The sequence below is a fragment of the Ammospiza nelsoni genome, chromosome 5, assembly GCF_027579445.1.
Source record: "Ammospiza nelsoni isolate bAmmNel1 chromosome 5, bAmmNel1.pri, whole genome shotgun sequence".
NCBI classification, from domain to species: domain Eukaryota; kingdom Metazoa; phylum Chordata; class Aves; order Passeriformes; family Passerellidae; genus Ammospiza; species Ammospiza nelsoni.
The window spans coordinates 44,292,312-44,316,320 of record NC_080637.1 but is presented as its reverse complement, the minus strand read 5'-3'; the positions used below and the strand labels follow the sequence as shown (position 1 = coordinate 44,316,320).

General features: G+C 40.8%; 1 protein-coding gene across 1 annotated transcript in view; it reads right to left on the bottom strand.

Moving 5' to 3' along the window:
• Positions 1–23,737, bottom strand: part of PLXNC1 (plexin C1) — a 69,324-nt gene extending 45,587 nt beyond the window's left edge. Inside the window, exons 1-6 of the mRNA XM_059473128.1 lie at positions 22,790–23,737; positions 12,622–12,744; positions 10,571–10,705; positions 8,418–8,518; positions 3,131–3,245; positions 2,013–2,157 (exon numbers count right to left, since the gene is read on the bottom strand). Of these exons, the coding sequence (XP_059329111.1) occupies positions 2,013–2,157; positions 3,131–3,245; positions 8,418–8,518; positions 10,571–10,705; positions 12,622–12,744; positions 22,790–23,737 (1,567 nt within the window). The remainder of the gene's footprint in view (positions 1–2,012; positions 2,158–3,130; positions 3,246–8,417; positions 8,519–10,570; positions 10,706–12,621; positions 12,745–22,789) is intronic.
• Positions 23,738–24,009: the final 272 nt, after the last annotated feature.

Genomic DNA, 24,009 nt, shown 5'->3' with positions numbered 1-24,009 from the left:
CAAATATGCTTTCTGATTCTGTCTGTGTTGAAATTAATGGAACCTATTATTTTCTGTATGGTCTGCACTGACCTTATAAAATACATCAGACTGCACTGAGTAGCAGGCATTTTCAAAATGTTTTTTCCAGGAAATGATACCTAAAGGTGTTTTGCAAGTGCATCCTCTTGTGAAACTGAGGTCATTTTACAGGAGATACCACAAATAAACAATGTTACTTCACACTTGAATTATCCACTAAGAGATCTCAGCTCACAGGAGCACGTGAGTAGCAGTAAATACTGGCAGGCACAAGCTAACCTCACAGCCTTCTGGTTAACACTGCCAAAGGGCTCATTTTTGGCACAAAGCACAGGCAAGGTGAGCTGGCTTCCATAACAACTGTTCTCTGAAAACCTGCTAATGGAATTAAGAGAAAGCTTTAGTCTGTGAAGCTATATACTCCAAAATTACAAGATAACATGGCTTTTGGGACTGGGCTAATAAAGGACATTTCCCTCTTAAAAATCCACTAATAGTATTTACTAAAGAAGGCTTAATGGATTAAAATACTCATGGATATCACTCCAGCTGGCACTTTCTAGTGACAGTCTTTTCTTCTCAATTCCCAACGCTGGACAGGAACTTAACACAACACTTCTGTGACGCTGGAGGAGTTTTTCCCATGCAGCCTACTCGGATCCAGATATTCCAAAGAACCTTCTTCAGGGGCAAGGGTCCCTGAGAGAGAGAGCTCTTTGTAGCACTGAGCTCTTCAAAACAACAGGTCCTTGAAAGTATCTGGTAAATTTCATTCCTCTTCCTGCACCAAGGTTTTTATAAGAGAATCAGATTCATGCACAGTATTCCATGTCCTTTGGGCTATATTATTGAGGGAGAGATAAAGGCAAGGAATGTGTCTCTTTTCTGTTTCTTCTTCAAGTCACTTAAAAACATGTGGGAATCCTTGTGTTTGCTATGTGTTCCTTAGTTTATATTAAAACTCTTGCATTCTAACATAAGCAGCTTTAAGAAGTTATAAGGCCAATCTCTGTTAAAAAAGCTTTGTGCTTCTATACAGACTCTTGAAGAAATGCAAGGAGGATGTTGCCCTACCATTAGTCAAATAAGACTCCACTGTGAAGGATTTTTATCTGATCCTTGAGATCAAAGCCTAAAGAACAGCTCAAAGGTCTAGACATTCGGTAATTCACCACCTCATTCTAAAACTTGTAGCTGCCCATTAGATACACAAACCAGATCACAAGCATCACACATCCAATACAAATTGCTCAGGTATCTAACTCTGAGAACCACTGGTGAACAAAGCAGTGTCAGAATTACTGCAATGTGATTCAGCCAATAATTCAGAAGAATGAACGAAATCAAGTCAAAAGGATGTACCCACCAAATTGCCCCTGAACCATCTATTTTTCTGCTAATCTTCCACATTGCACAATCACTTTCTCACAGTGTCTAAGGTAGGTTGAAACAGTTAATTAAGTGTTAAGATTATTTATTGTACAGATATTCATAATTAGATTCTCCTCTTATTTATGCCAGTACAGTTTCTTGCAAAAACAAATTCAGTTTGCAGATTAGAGAAGAGTTAAGATGGGTTAATTTGTCAAGGCAAAGCACTAGACCAACACTGCTTCCATTGCTCCAGCCAGCTTGACTGTCATTGCAGTTATCTTAAGTTTCCTTAGACAGTTATTAATGGCACCATGTAAATAAATATTCTAATGCTAAGGCACTGCACTGCCGCAGGGTCAACTGAAGAAGCTGCTTCCAGACACAGGGCAATGTCTGCTATTACTTCCACAGAGGACTCTATATTAACAAAACTTTAATCACCAAGAACACTGTGATTATACTCACATCACTCAACAAAATATGAATTATTTTGCTTCAGTGACATTTAATAAAAAGCATTACATACTTTCACACTCATTAGGCCTGTATTTATACAGTAGTCCCCAGTATTAAAGGACAGTGAATAAGCATTAAATACATTTAATAGTAAAACATACCGTTGTCAGTTATCATTGGAGTGGTTAGATTGCAGAAACAGGATGAATTTTTCAGCACTACGTTTTCATAAAATATTTCAACGCTTGTTACAATTTTTATCATACAGAAAGTAAGGATTTTGCTTACATTTGCAGTCACAACAACCTATAAAACAATAAAAACACAATGGGCTTTTTGTTATATTTGCTAAGTCATCACCTTGTCTCTACAGAGAAAGATGAACTATGAAATGCACAAAACGAAAATTTTTGTGGTGAAAGCAAACAATTCACTAGGTAAGGTCTCAAAGGAGAGTGACTCTTCCAACTGAAGAAGCAATACAGAAAGAGTTCTGAAAGTAACAGCACTGCTTACTTTCAGAAATAAAATGGATCTGTATGGTATGTTAGCAAGCAATTTTAAATAATTTTGGAGTTTAAAACTAGAATATTGCTGTGTTATATGCTGTTATATTCCTTTAAAAAATATTTAAGAATCTTCACAGAGAGAGATCGTTTGTATCCATAACCAAAGAGCACTTAATTATGAAACAGAACTTATATTGTAATGAGTTATCCTTTGTTTCTGGCTGCGAGTGCTTTACAAATATGATTACATTAGTGTATTCAATCAGGAAATCAGAAACAATAGCGTGCAGATTAGGTGGCCAGTCACAATAGTTGATAATCAAATATTCAAGGCTGCATGTGCTGAGAACAGATACAGAGTAAAGACTAATATTGAGCACTTAAGAATTTCTGTTAGCATATGTGTCCCAGTGAATGTTTTCTAACTTGTTACAAAGCTCAGAACTTCCATACTGCACTTGATATACAGTTACTGGAAATATTAAAATAGTTGATACAGTGATACAATTGGAAACATTTCCAACAATGTTAGCATAGTAAATATTTGAAATTTTGACTCAGCATCATGAAGTGTAGCTTAAAGATATGTTTCATAGGAGAGGAGGAGAACCATTGAGCTTACTGAGATTTCCAAGATATTTGCCAATTGTTGGGGTAAGAGGAACTAATGTATGGAACATGGTGACAAAAGAAGACAAGCTGCAATAAGCAACAAAATCATATATTTTAAGTCACAATAAACAAACACACATAAAACTGGGTGTACATACCTGATATTTGGCAGGGAAACTTAGCAGGATTTTCAGATCTTTATCAGGTGCATGTGAAATGTTATACCAACCATTTATGCTGTTTGAATGTGTACAATTTTCTTTTAATGTGCACCTAAAAGTATACATAAAATTATACTAGCCTCCTTATTGTGCCTTTGACTTCAGACACTGTACTTCAACTTATTTAAAGTTATTGATTTTTTACAGGAACACTATTGATTTTTTACAGAAATATGGCTATAACTGCAAAAAGCTTCAGGAAAACAATCAGTAAAATCTTCTGCTTATCAAAGTTAATTACGCTGCATTGATATATGCTCGAAGGTTTTCATTAAGTCAATGGGACTCAAGCAAACATGAGATGCTTGGCCAGTAACAGTGGAACTGGTAGCCCGGGATGGAATTCATTGTTGCCAACTTGACTGTTCCATTGTACAGCTCTAGATCTGCTCCCCTCGCTGCCCCCCAGCCCCCTCCACACTCTGTGGGGAGAAATACGTTCTTTAGGGTACAATTCACATACCCTGCTAGACATTCATACCAAAATGAAATGAACCACACTATAGAAGCTGCTTGCTGTCTCCAGAGGGTATAAGAAGGAATGGGAGCGAAGCTCAAATGTAAAGCTCGACTATGACATGCATAGTTGATGAGATGCATCCTCTTCCCTAATCTCCTTTGTCACCCACTGATTTGAATGGTAATCCTTCCCTTTTTTGTCAGTGCACTGGGATAAAAACACCAGATTTGAAAAGGTTCAAAATAGATTTCTCTGTCTTCAAGTACAAAATACATTTCAGAATTAGGATAGCCCAAAGTAAATACAATTGTTAGAGATGCCAAATCATAGAAAATACGCTGTGCAACAAAAAATGAAGAAAGAATGAGGAAACACTGGGATACATAAGTACTGCAAAGACTACATATATTAAAAACATGTTATAAGAAAAAGACAACATAGGCATACAAATTAGATGGACAATCAAGTTTGAAAGGTGAATCCTTAAAATGCTGTCTACTGTCAACAGCTAATGAACAATTCATAGATTAACTCCAAGTAATTTCATACAGTTAGCAATTAAAGACAAGTAAGTGCTAACTGAATATATCTTAAGATTTTAATACTAAGATTGAATATTTATAAATAAATGTAACATTTAATAGTTTTAGTTCTATTTCTCTACCAAATGTAGAAGCATATATATATAGCTTCAATCCTATGAACAGTGATATCTGCCTGGCATGAAACATTCCTTGGCTACAAACTGGAAATGAGTTCAGACTTGCAAAGTATGGGCCTTTTTCATTAGGAGCTCACTGTAAAAACATATTTCACAAACAATGTGTTTTCCCTTCAAAATGAACAACATATTCAACAAAAATATCCACCACATTCCGAAATGACCAAAATAGCCTCACAAATCTTAGGAACCATAAAGTCATCTTCTCTGCAGATCAAGATGTTGGCAATTGGAATGCAGTAAAGCACAAGGTCACTTCCTTTGTGGTCTAACTCAGGAAACTGAGTTCCTGCTGGACAAGAACCTGGTGAGGTTTTGCATCTAAATACATTCAGATCATAATGATATTGTAATAAATTGGGACTATATATGCCTGACGTATTTCAAACTGTCTGAGCTAGGGTGAATTTCAGTCTCATTTATATCTCTCTTCACCCTACTGAGATCACAAAGGCTCATTAGCACTACAGTTTTAGAGCCACAGAAGACAGAATCTGTCATCAACAGATGTGCATAAACCACATTCTCAGAAACATACAGGCAGGTAATTCACACTGGCAACAAGGAAAGACAAAAGAAAGATATTCTACAGTTTCTGACAGGGTGAGGATTATAATGGTAAAGATTCAAGGCAACACACTCCTAGTATTTGGCGCTAAATAAGTGTATGCATTTCAGTGATGCTAATATTGAAATATTTAAAAACTGTTTATCAAACTGAATATTTGCAACTGTCCCAGGAAGAAGCTACTTGCTTTCTTAAGACTGCCTGAGGAACACAAGCAGTGAAGCTGTTTCCCTCACTGGCAATGAAGAATCTGAGAGTTTAATAGCAAAACCAGTAATGCCTCCCAGGACCCAGGGTCATGCTTGTCTTTTGTTGCTTTAAGAGCTGACCTTTAACACTCTAACAGTGTGCTGTGCAGAACAGTAATTTTCATAGGAATCAGTCACATCTGATGCCCCTCAGCATAAATTCTCAAAATTGCCCTGCAAAGGCTAAGAGCAAAATAATTACACTCACCTAAAGATGAAATTATTCTGTAGTACCCCTATTTTTAAAAAAATTATATTACTTGCAAGTGAATGAATATAGCAGATAAATATTAGTTGTGAACCACAGGAGTCTGATAATTAACATACAGACTCAGGCAACTAAGTCTGGCTTTCTTGGAAAGGTGAACTGCACCTTATACAAGTATGAAGGTATAAGGTATGAAACCTTTGGATCAGATTTCAGACGTGCCTAGATATGTGTACAGAGAAAAGCAGAGTCAATTTTTTTTTTTAATATTCCACAGCAAACTAGTCCTTTATAATACTAAAGATTTCTCTACACAATTGGAACTGAGTTCCTCTTATTCCACTGTGATAACACAATATGTATGCATACTGGTTAATTTGTACTTACTTAAGTCTCTGCTTCACTAATCTTTGTTAACTACAGATCCTAACATGCCTTCTCTGTCCTGCCAAAGCATACTGACTTCCTCATGGAATGACAACATTCTTTCAGAGAAAGTTGAGGCTTCCTTCTTTCTTGAATGTACCAAACCCTGAATGAAGTCTACTGATGTCCCACACATTGACTACATGCAAAAGTAACTCTGGTCATGGTAGATAATACATTGTGTTGTTTCCATGTGGAAAATGCATGTAAAACATCAATATCTTGTATTTGAATTGTATTTCAGCATAATTCAGGCCCATCTGATTAATCTACAAAAACTCTAGAGACATTAGGAGAAATCACACAATACTGTGACTAACTGGTTTGAGTGATTGCAAGTGAAAAGGAGAATTCATATATGTCCCTATGGAAGAAAGAGTAAAAATAGGAACAGTGGAAACATTTTGTTTCATTTTGTTTTCACCTGCAATGAGATGCACACATTTTTTCACTAAAGGACTGGATTTTAATTCACACTGTCCTTAAAATGAAAAAAGAGCATTGCTAGTAAATTTTACATAAAATTGGAGTGTGTATTTTATTTTACAGAAAACTTATTTCCCTGTAAAAGTAGAAAACATCATTGACCTCAAAATTATTAAGGACTACATTGCTTTAGTGGACACATATGGATCTGGACTAAAATATTGGCTAAAAATTTCTTCCTCTTTACCTAAAATTTCACCCAGAGGTGTCTCTTCACAAAGCCAAATATTTAATGACATTAAGTACTTAACAGTAAAAAATTATGTGGGTGTTGAACAAGACTCGTATGATAGTAATTAATTTTTTCTCCAAAAGAGTAAATTATTTCTGTTTCAATCAAACGGAAACTTTTCGTGATTCCCCACATAAGCAGGGGATTTACTGAGTAATAAGAGTTATTCACAACCTCTTTATAAGGCAATTAAAAGCGTGAAAAGCTTAGCACTGTAACATACACAGCCTCTATCAAGGGAGCAAAAGAGAGTTTGAAGAAAACGCATTACAGAACAAATACCTACTCTCTTCCAATAACTACCTTTGCAAACACAAAGTAGCAGATCTTCAGCAAAATCATGCTAACACCAATTGTGTAACAAACCAAAATGAGCAGTATTAACCTTCTAGAAGAGGCTACTAGTGGAATTCTCAAAAATTCATCTTTATAGGCACTTTAATTTAAGATTTTAATCACTGGCAAATTGGCATAGAAGAAGGTTTACACTGTTGACATCTGCTGATGATACAGAGTTGGGAACATTAACATGCAAAGGAAGGTAAGAATATCACACAGGAAAACTTGGATAACCTTGAAATGGAATGACATTTCAAAGCATAAAGTACAAGAACATGTACCTACAGCAATAAAAATCTCACAACCCATATGTGTTATAGACTGGAAACTCATCAGTTGGAAAGACAACAAGGAAAGAGAAGGACCTGGGGGCATTATTTGATCATGGATGATTGTGGCCCATCAATGTGATGCTGTCATGAAAAAGACGTTTGTGATCCCAGAACACACTAAGGTGCATCCTGGACAACTGATTAAACAACATTAAGCAAGGCACAGCTGAAATCTCTTCTGGAACACTTTGAGAGTCCTGGCCATCCTTATCTTAAAAGGATGCATGAATTTCTTGGAAGGATTACTGGAGTGGAGGTAAGAAAGGAGTGTCTCAAGTGAGAGGAGCTTAATGAAGTTCAATGCTTCAGCACATCAAAATGAAAAGAGAGAGGCAGAGAGAGACTGCTTGCACAAAAACATTGAAGAGGTGAGTGTGAGGGAGTGGGGGAGGAACTTATTTAGGCAAAGGTGATGTGAACACCAGAACAAATAACTATAACCTGTCCATAAACATACACATGACGAAAATGAGCAGACATATTTTTGTCAGCAAAAAATGAGACTGCCAGGAAGCTGCACAACCAGGGCAGGAAGGACAAAAAGCCAATTTAAATTTAGGATGGTCCTTTGCAAGTTTTTAGTTTTACATGATGTAGTTGCTTGCAATTGCTAAGACTAGGCCTGACAACCCAGGAATTTCTCCAGTCCAGGCCCCAGATGTAAAATAGATTTCAAATTTGCTTCAAAGTTAGTGTCAAAATTAATGATTCAAATGTGGGAACAAAGTACTTAGAAAGAAATTCTCCTTTGGCCTAAACCAAAATCAATGGTTCCAAAAAAATGAACTACTAATATGGAAGACAACTAAGCACTCTTCTTTTTCTCACATACAAAATGCTCCCAACTATTAAGACGTTTCAAGCACAAGTATACAATTTTCTCTCTCAATCTGAAAAACAAAAATATCTCTTCTAAAAGCAGACATATATCTTCTTATTATTACAAATATATCAAAATATCTCCTATTATTATTCTTAGCCCAACATATATTTTATGGATAGATCTCAAAAATCTGAGCGTTACACAGCCTTTCACAAGTTCCCTTTCACATGACAAGAAAGTGTCTCACATTTATGGCTATGACTGATTCCACAAAAAATCAGTAGATACAATTTTGATGTTGAATAGCCCCGAGTCAGTCAAAATGTACACTGACTAGTAATGCTCTGCTTTTATATGACAGTCTAAAATACTAAAAGATACCTTTGATTGAAAGAACACCACCCACAGTAGGGGTCCTTTGCAGATAAGCATTCTTGCTCAGAAGCAAATCTACCGCAATTTGCAACTGGTATTCTTCTCACCTGAAACCAAAGAATGCAATAACACATTGAATTAATACAGCCTCCATAAACAGGAAGCTTGAAGGTTACCATTAAAAATCTGACAGCAACCAAGCACAATCCCTCTGGGGAAGTCTCCTTATGGATTCCCCTCTGCCAGAAGACCTTTGGATAGAAATATGCAGCCTATTTTGCACACACTGTATTTTGCCATCAGATAATGAAACACCTCTGACAATAACAATTTGGTTCTACTACTCAAAGGCCAGCATGGGCAGATTAATGCAAGAAAGACTGATCAGCATAGTGAAGTATAGATCATAAGAGAAAGGAGGTATATTTTACAAATAATGCTCTGCTTAGCAGAACACCATTCTCCTCTCCTCCGAATGGAGATATTTAAATGATTGATGACGGTGCATCCAAAAATGCATGCGCATAACAAAATGCATCTGTGTTTGCATCACCATGTCAGGTTACTGCATGTGCACACTAGAACAAACGCATGCAACTGCTTAGCATGCATGAAAATGCCATTTCAGTAAGTAAATGTAGATAATTGTGGCTATATTGTATGTATCTATACTTGTACATTCAGCTTCAATATCCTAGCCAGCCATTTTCAGAAAAGGAAAGGAAAAAGAAAAAGAGAAAGCTGATTACAAATACTGAATACAGATACAAATAAAGTGATTAATAACAATGTGAATTAATGATCTTAGTAAGAAAAACTAATTCAAACAATATTTTACAAATTTGCAAGAATGAGAAATTCCTGTATTTTGTCAACAGAAACAAGGATACACTGTTTCCTGCAAAATTATATTTACTGTTTTTTCCATCCACATATTATAAAATTCAATTTATCTTGAAAAGTGTGTGAGACAATCAATTCAGAATCCAGTCATAATCTTAGATTACTACCAAGTTAAAGAAGGCAATGTAGAAGCCTTACTTCACTCCAAGAGAAAATAATCAGAGAAAAAAAATCAGAGACGTTTTTATTCCTAAAAGCTGTTGTTTCTCTATAACAACTTGGTCTTCTATCAAAGCTAAGGAAAATTCAAGTCTTACTTTGAATATCTATGTATCCTTTTGACTGAGACTTTGATTCTTTCTATATTTGTGATAGATGTTTTATATCAGTCAGGGGTTCTCCTTACCCCTGCTCTATAACAGCAGGCTAAACACTATGCTCACTGCCAGAAAAGTGATCTTATTTCAAGTGATGGTAATTAAGTGCTGGGTGAAATCCTGTTCAGCTAAGATGGACAGCGAGCCCTTAAGCTTCCAATGCCATCTTTCCCACTGCTGGCCAGACAAAGGGATTTTCTGATTGCTGCTCTACTAGTAGCCCTGCTGCAAGATGTGCTGCAACAACTGTACTGGCTCCTGGGAGATGCTCACTGCTCCACGTGCAGCTGCACCACGTTTGCTCACGTGCAGCAGCTCTCAGCCTCTGCTGAGCTCCCTGGCCTCACTATGCACACATTGCTCACTTCTCTTTGCCCTTTTGTTTTCTTCTTCTGAAGTCTATGCCTAACTGAAGACAATGGGAATTTTATCACTGATTACAGCATTATCACTGATTTCATCAGAACTAAGGCTTCAAAGCCATCTCTCAAATGAAGAGATTTCTTCACTTTAGAAAATCCTTAATTGACTGGCAAACCCTGACCTACCAACATAGGGATTGTTTTGTCTCCAAAGAGTGTACAAGTTTTTTGCTATCTCTAAGCTTGGCTCTGCATGATCTGCATTTTCCTGCCTCCAGGAAAAACAGAAACAAACACTCTCTTGGCAGAATGGCATAAAATAACCATGGAATTAAGGGTATTGCTGCATCATAGCAACACTGGGCAGCACCATGACAGCAGAAGCTCTTCCAAGCTCTGCAGGAGTGCAGTCCAAACATAGGCAACATAAGCAGATATTAGATGGAAAGTTGGTAACTGCAGTTTGCATATGAAAAGTCTAACTCTGACACAAACTGATGTTTCACTTCTAAAGCGGTAGAAATCCTTAAAGCAGTAGATTATATGCATTTATTATTTTATTAAATGCTGTACTTACCTTATTGGCAGAGGACAGATAGATGTAGTTATTATTCACTGGATCAAGTCGTAGTTTGGGGAAAATGGAAGTTTCTTCCTCAATTTCATATAAAACCTCTGGGCAATTAGATTTCATCTCCTCATTAAGAATAGCCTAAAACATGTGTAATTGAATTATTCCCATGTTCTTTTATTGATCAGTCAATATCTTAAACAAAAGCCTAATTTCAGTTACATCAAAGCTTCTGAGATGAATTATTGTCATGATTCAATTCACTTACTGCACTGGTTCTCACACTGGAGAAGGATGAAGGAAAAGACCACAAGAACAGAATTTCAACAAAATCCATGCCAGACACATTTAGCACTGAATTTGGCACTGATTTAGCATATGAAACATGCCTTCCACCAAACCTGTTACTGACTGATTTGGAAACTGAATGTGGAAGAAATGCCTACATCCCAAAATAACAACCCTTTACTCCTATCAATGGAGAAGAAAGTATTAGCGTTCAGAAAACAAACTAACATTCAGACACCCATAAAGTACAAAGGAATTTACACAAATTTCTGTGTGGCTTCTCTAAGTATACACCTGTGATGATATTTCTTTATCTTACCTTCCCCAACTTTACTATTTTCTACCACCCTTTGCACAGAATTCAAGGGAACCAGAGACTCCAGAAACTTTATTTTGTAAGTCAATAAGCACACCAACTTTGGTTTTCCATGACTAAAAAAGGGAAATGTGTTCACTGTCTCCACTGTGTTAAGGAGACGTGGAAGACTTCAATTTCATCTTTCATTATCAAAAGCAAAATGAAATCAAATGGACAAAGCTTTTCAATATCTCTACTATATTCCTCCCCAAATGTCTGCTTAATAAAGGCAAAGAATGAGAGTCATCCTTCGCAGTGTAGGCAGGAAATGCACATTTTCACAAAACTCAGAAAAAAATAAAGCACAAAAGACATTTGACTGGATGGTTGAAATGTTTGATAATGAGGTAAGACGACTTCCACTTTCAAGCAATGGATTTAAGTTTGTGTTGGTCAACTATGCAGAAGCTAAGGCAAAATGAATCTTGACTCTTCTCTCTAATGGACAGCTTTTCACATCACACAGGCAAACAAACAAACAAACACCCTTCCAAAATCTAACAATATTTCTACTGGAAATGTCAAAGCAAGGATTAAAAAAAATCAAAACAAGGCAGAATAACTGAGAACTCCACAGTCTGTAAATTAATACTGTGGGCACCAGAGTTTTAATGAAATGTTTACTTGAATTTTAGTGGGCTACCTTATTGGAATTAAATATCAATACAGCCGGATGGAACGTGCCTGGGCTCGTCTGGCCTTGCTGCTTGACCAGAGGCAGCAGCTGTGGTGGTTCCACCTCAGAGACACCTTTGGCTGGCTGGATGTTGCAGCTGGCACTTGGGACAAGTCCAGGCATGCAGGAGCTCAGGTTTACCTCTGGCAGAGGAGCTTTAAGGTGAGGTGAAGGAAAGGAGTCGGGTTCTGCTGGAGGGTTTCGATCCAGAGCTTTATTCCTGGCCCACAGGCCTCTGAATGCAGAAACAGCTCCCACAGAACCACAAACCGCGTGGTTGCCGTGTCCTTTAACCCCGGGGAGAGGGGAGGGAAGGGGCAGGGACCCCACCGACCAGGTAAGGGGGGAGAGGAGACAAATGGCACCTGGATGGCCCAATGTCCCCAGGGCTGAGAGGCATCTTCTGAACTCTGCCAATCATACGACGGCCTTGCTGGAATGCCAAGACAGACAGACAGCACTAAGCAGGGGGCAAGGGAGGGGAAGGGAGAGGGTATTGGCACCTGGGGAAAGAACCAGGATACTGATACAGGCTATTACACAGCAACACTACCTAATTGCGTTTGAAAGTTATCTTGCTCTCCAAATGACCATACAGCAGTAATTTCACAAACAAAACCAGAGATTCAGGGGATCATATTTGTTTATAATATACTAAATTAATGAGGAAATATTTACCCACTTGAACACAACAGCAGCTGGTGGAGAAGGGAAGAACTGCCACACCCAGCTTACCTTCAGTAACTGTCCATCATCTGTTCCCAAAAAGAGAACTATATGATTCAAAACAACTGTGCCATAAACAGCTACCAGTCCAGAGTGAATCAAGGTAGGTAATTTCTTGATTGATTGTGCCTCCTGAGAATCAGATAGAAGAAAAACATATTAAAAAATCTTTCACCTATACTCCAAAACTTTGAGGAAAAGAAGAATCCTTGGAAAGATTCTCAAAGAACCAACTTTAGACATCACTTTGAGTAACATTCCAATTCTGATACAGTTTCAGAGCAACACACTATTGGAAATTACACATGAAACTAGTTTTTCATATGTGACGACTGGTCATATCTGTAACAAATATTATATCTGCTGCTGCTAAACCACTGACTTCAGTGGGATACAGACTCAGCGTAGCAGCAGTAAGTTACTTTGCAATAGGATTTCTCCTTTTTGGGACATTAAGTTCTGGGTTTATTCTGAATTTCCAGTTCTTCTCAATAAAGCCATGCTTTGCCATCACCTGAAGGCTAGATACACTCAGCAACCACTTTCAAAGGCATGCAAATATTCTGGAGAAAGGAGACACTTCAAACAAACAGTGTCTGTGTGTATAAAAATGCAAACCTTCATCTTCCATGACACTAGAGGAAGTAGAGACTTGTGTATTACATAAACATGAAAATGAGATAAAGCAATATAAAGTTTGTGTCATGGAGAACATAAATGTAGCTGTATGAGCATTAAAATCAACGTTACCCTCAATTCTCCATCCCACCTGGAGGAAATTAAGTGGCAAATGCATGCAAGCAGCTCATGAAAAAAACACAATGCAGGAAATCCCTGTATCTTGTGGAATGAAAAACCAAACCAAAAAACTTTGATTGCAGATGATCAACTGTTGAAAGGAAATCTACATGTGTGAGAATAGGGGGAGTCCCTAGAACTCCCCCTGTGTCCCCTTAGCAAGCGCTAACTCGGTTTTGAAGTCCTCCAAGTCAATCTCTGCGGCAGACATTGCCAAAGGCGCGATCCCACCTGCTCTCCAAGTGGGTCCAACCCCAGCCAAGCTTTACTTCACTTTGCCTGTATAATGTTTTTCAGTGAGCTTAGTTAAGGCAATGATGTGCCTAGGAAATGCTCTGTAAATCTACCTACCTACATCTTCATTTGAGTCATGCTCCTCATCACATGGACATGTGGCTGCACAAACACCAGAGCTGGCACAAAGGAGTGGCAGGCATGGAGAGGTAGAAGATAAGAGCTCAGGTAAGACCAGCTCCTTGGGAACAAGCCCTGTAGGCTAGCTGAACAAATCCAGAATTTTGGCCTCCAGGACAGTTTCCTAAACCTACAGGAAACCTCTGAGTGCAAGAACCCATTTCACTTAAATGCACAAAACAAAGTGTGGAATGGACCATCAAAACTAGCATTTAGAAGTAAGGTGAAAGCATTTCTCAAAGTTATGAAGCAAATCCGTAGCATGGTAACAGCTGAATTCAACTCTCCTGCATGCTATGATGCTGGCTTAATCCCCAAAAGTATTTCCACTAGAAATATTTTAATTTTTCTGAACTGCAATCCTAAGTCAATTAAAATGTTCTTCACTCATCTGAATTATTTTAATTAGCTTGAAAGAAGAGCCACTCGGAATAAAAGAAGGCTTGATTAACTTTCATATTTAAAGTCACTATTTCTTTTTTCATGCAGCAGGAAGAAGACACAGGGAAGTGTCATGCACTGGCACAGAACTCTGGTAAAACTCACTTGGCCATGAGAATCCAGTACCCTGGACGTCTGTGCTAGACAGGGAAGTGGGGCAGGGTGTGATTGCAAGCATTTTAAGGTAGAAGAAGTTAACTCACTTTATAATAGATCAGAATATAACAAAACTCCAGGATTAGTGCACTCAATGAGTCTTCACTCAGGTTAGGGAGTGAGGAAATGGAGCTTCCACACTTTCATTTCCACCAAAATTAGCAATAGCTTTTCTACAGTGCACCATGTAATAGTGTAAGAGAGATAAACTACCCTAGGTTCCCGGCAGACTCTGTACAAGATCACAGAAAAGTGGAGTACTCACCCAGTTTCTGAAAAGCTTTGCTGCCAGATTTTATTTTGACCCACATACTAACAAAATAACCAGTGTCATATCAGTGCATCCTCCTGATCTGACTGAAGAACCAATACTGACAAGTGTGGAAGTCTCCTCCCCTCCCTCTGCTTGCTGGAGGGAGGGTCAAGGCGACATTGAACTAATACGGACAAGAACGGGGGGACAGCCACAATAAAAATTGCCTTCTCTCCTTTGAAACCTATTCCTCAGTTTGCCCATTTCCTCCAGGGTGCAGCTGCTTTCACCCTTCTGTCACCACTTTTCCACATCCATTTATTGTTTTAACAAGCCCTTTTACCTCTTCCACTGTGACTAATGGGGTTACAGCACTGTAGGGCCTTCCCAAGCTGCTTCTTTCACAGCTAAATCCATTCTTAAAAATGCATTTACAGTCTAAACTTTCCATAAACGACATGAAGAGTCGTTCATGTCCATGGTCATCTGTTTGTCTATCCTAAAACATTTTCAGGCACATACAAAAACAAGAAAAGGAAAAGAAAAAATAATACCACTGTGTAAGAACTCCCTTTTTTAAATTCTTCAGTTTCATCCTCTGCTCCATTCTGTAGTCCCTTTAAGTCTATAGTTGTTTGGGTTTTGGCATGGAAGGTATTTATACTAATTTTCTGTTTGGCACTTCATTTTCAGATGTATCTCCATATGACTCCAGCTGCAGCAACCATATTCACACTTCTACTTTCTGTCTTGATTTCCTCCTGATTATTTTACATTGCATGCCTCAGAGGAAAGGGCAGCATTTTTAGCTCACACAGCATTCATCATATGCAGCTGTCCAAAAAGTAAAAATAAAGGGTTTGAGCATCCCAGTGAAAGAACAGATGCAGCCATACAAAAGGACACAAGATTTTTAAGTAGTGTATATCAATAGTCAACACTGAAACAATAGATGTTTTTCCTAGGGGGAAAAAGAACTTTTTGAACTTTATTTTCTTTCTTAACTTCACCATCCTTTAACCACCTCCATCAATTTTTACTATATCAGAGGGTAACAAATACTGGGGCATGCAGCGAGGCTTTATTAGAGCTAAGGAACGAGAACATGAACTGTTCCAAAATTTTATTCCCAGGAAGTTTTTTGATTTGTGCATTGCCCAGCAGTGTTCAGTGGACAAGCCTGTCCAGGTGAGCAGCCTGCAAATATCAAGGATGACCAGAAAATCAGAGTCTTCAGTGAGACCTTGCCGAGGCAAATCCTGAGGCTCGTGATGCAAGGCAGGAAGAACAGTCAGAGGCTATGGTTGAGTGAGATGCTGATGGAGACTCCTGAGATGGGGAAGCTAGAAACTAGTGACTTCTTGCATCAGCAAAAACAGTCCTTCTCTGCCCTCAGATCTAAGTTCATAGAAGTGGTAAAGTGTCCTATTAACCAGCGAGAGAGAACAAGCTCCATTAAGGAAGGCTTTGAAACCAACTGAGCTTGAACAGTGTGTTAGCAGAGAGCAAAAGGAAGTGGTGGGTGACTGTGAGGGATGAAGGCACACACTTGCTAAATAGTCATGCTGTTACAAGAGGTTGGGGCTTTTTTTAGGGGATTCATTGGGGCTTTTTTTAGGGGACCCTACTCATTGCAGAAAGACTATGGTAATTTTCCATTCCTTGGACCACTACCCATTGTTGCACATCCACATGGACACCAAAGTCATGGCCTAGTGCAGATCAGGACTGCAAAGCTCTGGGGGCAAAGTGAGTAAGATGGGACTCCAGGCCATGTTAACCTGTGGGGTCAGTCAAAAGAGATGCTCTTCTGGATCTGCTACTCAAAAACAAGGAAGAACTGAATGAAGATGTGATAATCTGAGTAGAGGCTTCAGTGTGTTCAGGGAAATGGTCAGTGGGATCCCCTGAGAGTCAGCTTTGAAGGGAAATAGAGCTCAAGTAAGCTAGCAGGTCTTTCAGGACAATCTCTGTCAAGCACAAAACTCAGGAGAACAAGCAGACATACCACGAGATGGCCTCTAGCTAAACAGGGAAGTCGTGACTGAGCTACACTGCAGAACAACAGCGTAAAGGAGGAGGAAGCAGGACTAAGGAGGAAGTCTCTGGACATGCAGGAATGGTATTAGGAAAAGCCCAGCTCACCTGGTTTTGGAACTGGCAAGATATGGTATGGACAACAAGAAGAGCTTCCCCTCTTCTTTTTCTGCTCTTCCATGAGCAATAAAAGAAAGAACAATGAAAATGCACACCAGATGCTGAGTAGCTCAGGAGATTTACTGACAGTGGATGCAGCCATGGCTCTGGACTTCACCAGCAACATCTTGTGGTCCTTTGTACATACAGAATTCAAGGAGGAGAGAAACTACAAGTACTGTGAGGATTAAGCCAGAGATCTCTTAAGAAACCTCAGATTTTACAAGTTCTAGGGAAGACAGATGGGATCTGTAGGAAGATGCTGAGAGACTGTCTGATGAAGCTGAAAGGTTATTTTCTCCTATTTCAAAAGGTGTGGAGATCAGGTAAAGTCTCCAACTGAATAAAAAGAAATACTGCACCAATATTCAAAAAACCCAAGATTTTTTTCAGGGAACTACACATTAGTAGGTTTCACTTTTTTCCTGGGAGAATTACAAAGAAAATCCTCTTTGAAACCATTTCCGGACACAAGAAACGAACAAAGACTGAGAAAAGGCAGCATAAATTTACCAAGAATAAATCATGCCTGACAAATCTGAAGTATTTATAAGACTTGTAGATGTGGTGCTCAGGGACATGCTTTTGTCGTGGATGATCTTACAGGCCTTTTTCAAAGCTGGGCAGGTTCAGCTTACAGAAGAGACAATTTCAGAGGGACCAAAGAAACAAAGCCAGGCTCTTAAACAAAGTGCATGTAAGGTAACAAGAGATAGTGACACAAACTGAAACACTGCAGGTTTCTAGCGAGCAGGAGATGACAAAGCACCACTATGAGGGCAGTCAAGCAGAACATGTTGTCCAGAGAGGTTGTGCAGTCCCCATCCCTGGAGCGTGAGAGTTGACAAGTCTTCGGTGGCTTTACTTCCCACACTAAACAGGGATGAACTGAAAACTCATTGTAATGAGACAGAAACATTCACTTCAGAAAGGCTAACTCTGGAAACCCATCAAACATCAGATGTAACACTAGCAGTCTGTAATACTCAGGAGATTGACTTCGCTACTACAAAATTAATTACAAGATCAATTTTGTTACAAAATTATATTTAGAAGTCTGTAATTCTTTCCTTGAATAAAAGATCATGGATCGCTCTGGAATGAGTTACCACACAAATTCAAATGTTGTTCCTGCAAATTAAAAGCAGTAATTAAACTGATGTGACTCTGTTGACTTCAAAATCTCATTTTGGTAGAGCTCACACAAGCTAGGATTGTATCAACCCTCATGTATCAACCACTGAAAAATGAAAAAGGGCCAAGAACAGACTGCTACAACTCTTTACTTGCATTAAATGATAGATGAAAATCCAACCAAGATAGCTTATTTTTAGTAACTATCACAACTACTTAGCTTTTTCACATAATAAACACCTTAATATAAACTACAGCAATTCTCTTTCTCACAGATAGACGCCCAACAATTTATTTTTTTTTGCATTTTCTACCTGAAAAATTGTGAATCCTTGAATCTTCCTGAGTCCTTTCCTTCTCAGGCAACGTTTTTAATGGCAAAACCAATTTCTGCATTTGTCATTATCATGGTTAGGTAACACTCTACATCTCTCTCCTGCTGATGTTCTCCAATTGGAACACTTTTCCTACTCATCTATTAGGCTGTGACTCACAACATGCTGGCTTGTCTGTGAGAGACCTGAGATCCTTGTAGGTCCTGTTCTGTCACAGAACAACAGAAGAAAAGCCTTTCTTAAAGTTCACTAACTCCCACAGCAAGTTTGTGACAAATTCCATCATTCCTCCTGTGTTTGTAAGTACTCAGTCAGGTTTCTGAAAAGAAATTGAGAATGAGATATGGCAAATTCACATTTATTAACTAAGGAAATTGTGAAGAAGATGAACTTATGTATGTGTAGGATATGGTAAGAGTCCAGTAACACATACACCCTGATAATACATGTAAGTAGATATATTCAAAACTAAGAGACATGTGGATCAAAGAAAAAAGAGCTGAATATAAAACTGCAAAATGTTTTCAGAGTAGTTTCAACTAAAACACCACTTGCCTTTTGCTAGATAGAAATCCTGTCTCTGGGAATCAAGTAGTGCCAATGTCCTGAATACACACATCCAAGTAGGACAAACTTTGTGCACACTACTGCACAAAACAAAAACGGACTTGCCTACATCTCATATGGAGAAATTGCACCGAATTTGTAGCAGCCACATACTTTTTGATAAAGTTGCTAAGCAAGGATCTTATAAATTACTAGTTTTCAATGAGAGACTAATCCAGCATTAAAACTTAATGCAAATGAGGACTTTGGCCTAAGAGGCAAAGCGAAGCTAAAGAGATTACACACCTACAGTGAGTTCCAAGAGGATGCAGAGCAATTTGGTTCCAATCCAGTGAAGTACTCAAGTACATGCTCTACTTTAAATGCATGGGCATGAAGATGATGGAAATACTTATATATGCCTAATGTTAAATATGTCATTAAGTGCTTTAGTGGGTTAGGCCCAGAAAGCTCAGCACCTTACAGGAATGAGTTCAGAGTACACCATGCAGCAATGGCATAACAGGGAATTCAATACCCTGGGCTAAACCTCTCTTGCAGTGTCCTATTGAGAAATGCAATGTGAGTGGAGAGGGGCAAAAGGATGTCTTGCCTAAAGGTAATCAGAATAATAACAGAAATCTGAAGGATTATAAGATCAGAAGGAAAACACACTGCTGCCACTACTCCTTAATGTACATGCTTACTATAAATTGTATTCCTGCAGTGAAAAAATCCCTGTATTTTCAATTCCTACATAAACTGACAGTCCATGTCTGGGATCCACATACCTCATCACATCACACCTGAGCTCCTGCATTCAAGTGTACCCAGCAGAGATGACCCAGCACCCTACAACACATGGTAACTGCAAAGCAAAAGCCAGACTGACATTCAGCAGGGTCCACCCACCACAAGCACCAGAGAGGTCTTGCACTTACAGTGCTCATAATGCTGCTACACATTCCTTTGCTCAAGACCAACACTGTCTTTAAAAGACTGGACTTTTAAGCAGTGTTAAGCACTGTTGTTTGCTGCCATTCCCACACATTGCAGCACTCCTGACAGCCCTGTACTGTGAGGCACTCCCTTCTGGCCGGAGCCACTGCTGCAAGCTGCACACGGATGGACATCCTACACTCATCTTCCTGTCAGCTCTGAAGCCCACGTGCCTCCAAGTCCAAGTGATGCCTTGTGAAGGCTGACCTAGAACAGAGACTAGATGGAGCTAAAGAATAAAGTAGGTATTCATTAGAAGGCCCCAATGGATACACCTTAGGCAGCACAAGAGCCCAGCCAGTGCTACACCCAAGATGAACCCAAAGTCATCACAAAAATGGATGACTTATCATGGAGTCTCACACTTTTGTAAGTTCTGGTCTATTAGCATATTGGAGTTAATTGTCCCATTATAGCTTTAGCTTATGAATTCCCATCCTTCTTGTTTTCTCTCTTCACTCCAGCCTGAAATTTGGATCATTTGTCCTTGGTCCTCAGCTAGAGAAAGAATTGTTTTGTCTACCTACTCTGTGAAGAGAGCTTACTGTGCCCTAATATGAAGCTCAGAAGTACACACTAAAGCAGAATCTGAAAAATGTAATAGCTAAAACTCGAGGCATCACAAGAACATCATATTCCATGATTGCAGGGACTCCCATACTTTGGTGAGAGACAGCTGAAGGATCTGGTCTAAAACAACCCAGAAGCAGCAGCATATGGGCCTGTCATCTCCAAACTTATTCTGCAGTAGCCTAGCCTAACCTTCTGTAGTATAAAAAAATATTAAAGCTGAACTACATGCATTTATTTCTATGTTTATACACCATAAGCACATGCAATTAGCTTTTAAAAAGATAGCTAATTAGCCATATAATGTTATAGGTCATATTATTTCACAGAACCCACTGCTATCTCACAAAATATTAAAATACCACTTTTCTCTCAGTGGCAAACTGCATTTCTTGTGCCAAAATATTACAATCAATAGGTAGGGACATAAGGTTAAGTAAGCAACCCTTTTAAAGATTGTTCCAGTTGAGATTCTTCAACATTGTATCCAAATATAATCTCAGTTTCCAGGAGGGATGAGACTTTTGGGACATGAAAGTAACTCTGGAGTCACAGGAGTCTGAATCAGACCAATACTGAAACAAGTGGATCACTGATTTTTCATATTCAGGCCCTGAGAAGCAATGGGGACAGGGAATTGCCCTGTCCACAGAAATACGTGTCTCACCCTACCTGCATTATGTTACTCTACGAGATCCATGAGGCTCTTCTGAAATCTCTTGCATGAGGTTTTTAAAATGTTTAGAAAGGATCTACTACCCAGGGAGCTTTCCTTTTCTGTTTTGTTTAGCAGGCTCAGAAAGCACTTTGCTAAAAAAACTTCACGAGTAATTAGGAACAACAATGCAAAATAAAATTCCAACAAGCAAATAGGTATTCTGGGATCAGAATGAGACTTCAAATTCATTGCGGAAGTTTGCCTTGTGGGAGCACAGAAATCACACAGTAAGCAGTAAGCTAGCTTGGAAATCAAAGGATTGGCTCTGGCTCCGTAGTGAGTTTCACTATTTACTTCAGCACAGTTGTCTCACCCACATACGGGGCTCTCATTCACAACCACGTCCTCTAACACTGGCAATAGTCTCACAGCTCGGTAGGGAGATGAGCAGACTGAATCACACATGCCCTCTGGTAGTCTGTTTGGAAAAAATCTCAACACTGCACTCTGCTATGAGTTAGATTTGGAAAGCCAAGGAGTGCCAGTAAATCTACTGTACTTCTTTCAAGGAATTTTGAAGAAACTCTTATTATAACACATCAAGGATTCAGAAGTTTAGCTGCTAAGACCCCGGATGGTCTTAGCAGCTGTGGGAACTGCACAGGACTTAGGGATTGCTTTATGATACCTTGCTTGAACCCCTATGGTTCTCCTTGATACTTTTCAGTGATCCTTTGCCACAGCTCTGTAAAGTCTTCTGAGTCTAGCTTAACTTAAAAGCATGGACAGGCCTTTTAAAAGCACCTCCTTCATCTGAATGACATTTTTACCTTCAAATATAATATAATTTTGAGGTAATTTCTTTACTCCTGAGGCCATAGCAAAACCAGTAGCCTTGCCTATCCCACCCTCCATGCACCCAGCTCTCCCCGAAAAAGAGGGAGGAGCTGAAGAGAGTGTTACTGAAGTAGGTGACGTGGGGAACTCCATGGGATACCACTGTCTGTGAAAATGTAACCACTGCAACAACAAAGAGATTTCACCTATTGTCTGCTTCACACAAGGATTTGGGGAGGTGGCTGTGAGAGCCCTCCCAAGCAAGGCCAGTCGTGAGAGGCTTGGGAAATACCTACCACTGAACAAGCGGCCACAGATAACTAGGGAATGATAGGGATAACAGTGCACACAGCCCAGTGCACAGACCCAATTTGATGGGCTTTTTTTTTTATTTCTGATGTAGCTGCAATGACATGAGATGTGAATGCACAGAATAAGAGAGGAGATGCTTTATCTAGGCTGTATGGAAAATAAAATGAAATATGACTAATCCTAGGCTGAAAAGGACACATTGAAGGAGAAGCCTCAGACTCAGGTCTGATCCAGGATGCCCTCAGGTACTCCATCAGATGTGTCTTTCCCAACAGGTAGATGGGAAGTATACCAAAGTCTGGGAAAGGATCAGCATTTTAGAAACAGAACAAGCTGGAGGAATCACTAGAGCTGACAGAGCTAGGGCTGATGTGCAAAAGCCTGGTGTGGCTCTGAAGTTTCTTGCAAACTTCATGTGCCTCCAGGTCGGGGACCCCCCGTGAGTCATGCAGAGACACCAGCCACAACAATAACAGTGTCAACAAGGGCGCGCAGGGTGAAAGCTTAGCAAACGATGCCCAGACTTACACAGCTTTTCCCGTTCATATTGAAGTGTGGGGATGCACAGGCTCGCTCCTTCATCTCCTCCATCCCAAAGATGCAGACGGCAGTGCTGTTCCACGCCTTGGCGTTGTGGCTGTGGCGGAACACACCCACCCACCAGCCCCGCTCACCCTGGCGGACAAGGCTGGAGGAAATAATGAGGCTCCTGCACCCGCAGTCCAAATAGACGTGCCCTTGCAAAGTAAGGCCAGCATCTGAAGGGCCCAGCTGGCGCAGGACAGCCATGCTGGGTGGCTCCGTGTTATTGGCCAACCTGGCCTTCAACGTGTAGTAGGGAAAGAAAAGGTGATCCCCCCACTGGAGCGCGTCAACAAAGTGCAAAGGTTCCTCCCTGCGCTTGATGATGCCCAGCTCCTCCGTGGACTTGAGGTTGACCATGCTGCGCACCGTGATGACGGTCTCCTTGTCGGACTTCGAGGGCTCGCAGTGCAGGTGGTTCGTGTCCGCGCTGGTTGAGTAGGTGGCCGCCACGGCCAGGTACCAGGCGCCAGCCTGCTGGAAGACGACGCCGGCGGTGGAGCCGTCGGGCAGGCAGCTGACCACCTCGCTTTGGTTCAAGCGCTGACGGTACGAGGGCTGCTCCCACACCTGGCAGGCGCCGCCATCCTGGGTCCAGCCGGTCAGCAGGACGCCCACCCCGCCGGCCTCCTCGTAGTGCAGCAGCAGGTTGCTGCGCATGCCGGGGGGCTCCCCGCAGCCCTGCCCCGCCGCCGGCACCACGCGGCGCCGGGGCCGCAGCTCGGGCCGCAGCTCGTAGAGGCAGCTGCCGCCCGCCACCAGCACGGCGCCGCCGCTCACCTCGATGTTGTCGATGGGGGCCCCCGGCAGCTCGAAGCTCTGGGGTCCGGCGGCGCCCGCCAGCGCCGCCAGCAGGGGCAGCGCCCAGCTGAGGGCGGGCGGCGGCGCCGCCATGGGCGCGGGCTCGGCTCGCGCCGCGGGGCGCCTCAGGCGGCGGCGGGCGGCGGGCGCTGCTGCGCCATGGTGCGCGAGGGGCCGGGCGCTGCCGCCGCCGCTGCCGCCGCTTCTGCCTGCGCCGCGGCGGGCTGCGCGGGCGGGGAGTTCCTCTGGCGGGGCGGGGAGGAGGGGGTGCCTGCACGGGAGAGGTGGGCCGGGCTCCTCCGGGAGGGCTGCCGAGCCACCGAGCCGCCGTGCGCCGCCGCTCCCCCTCCGCCTCCCGGCCCCGC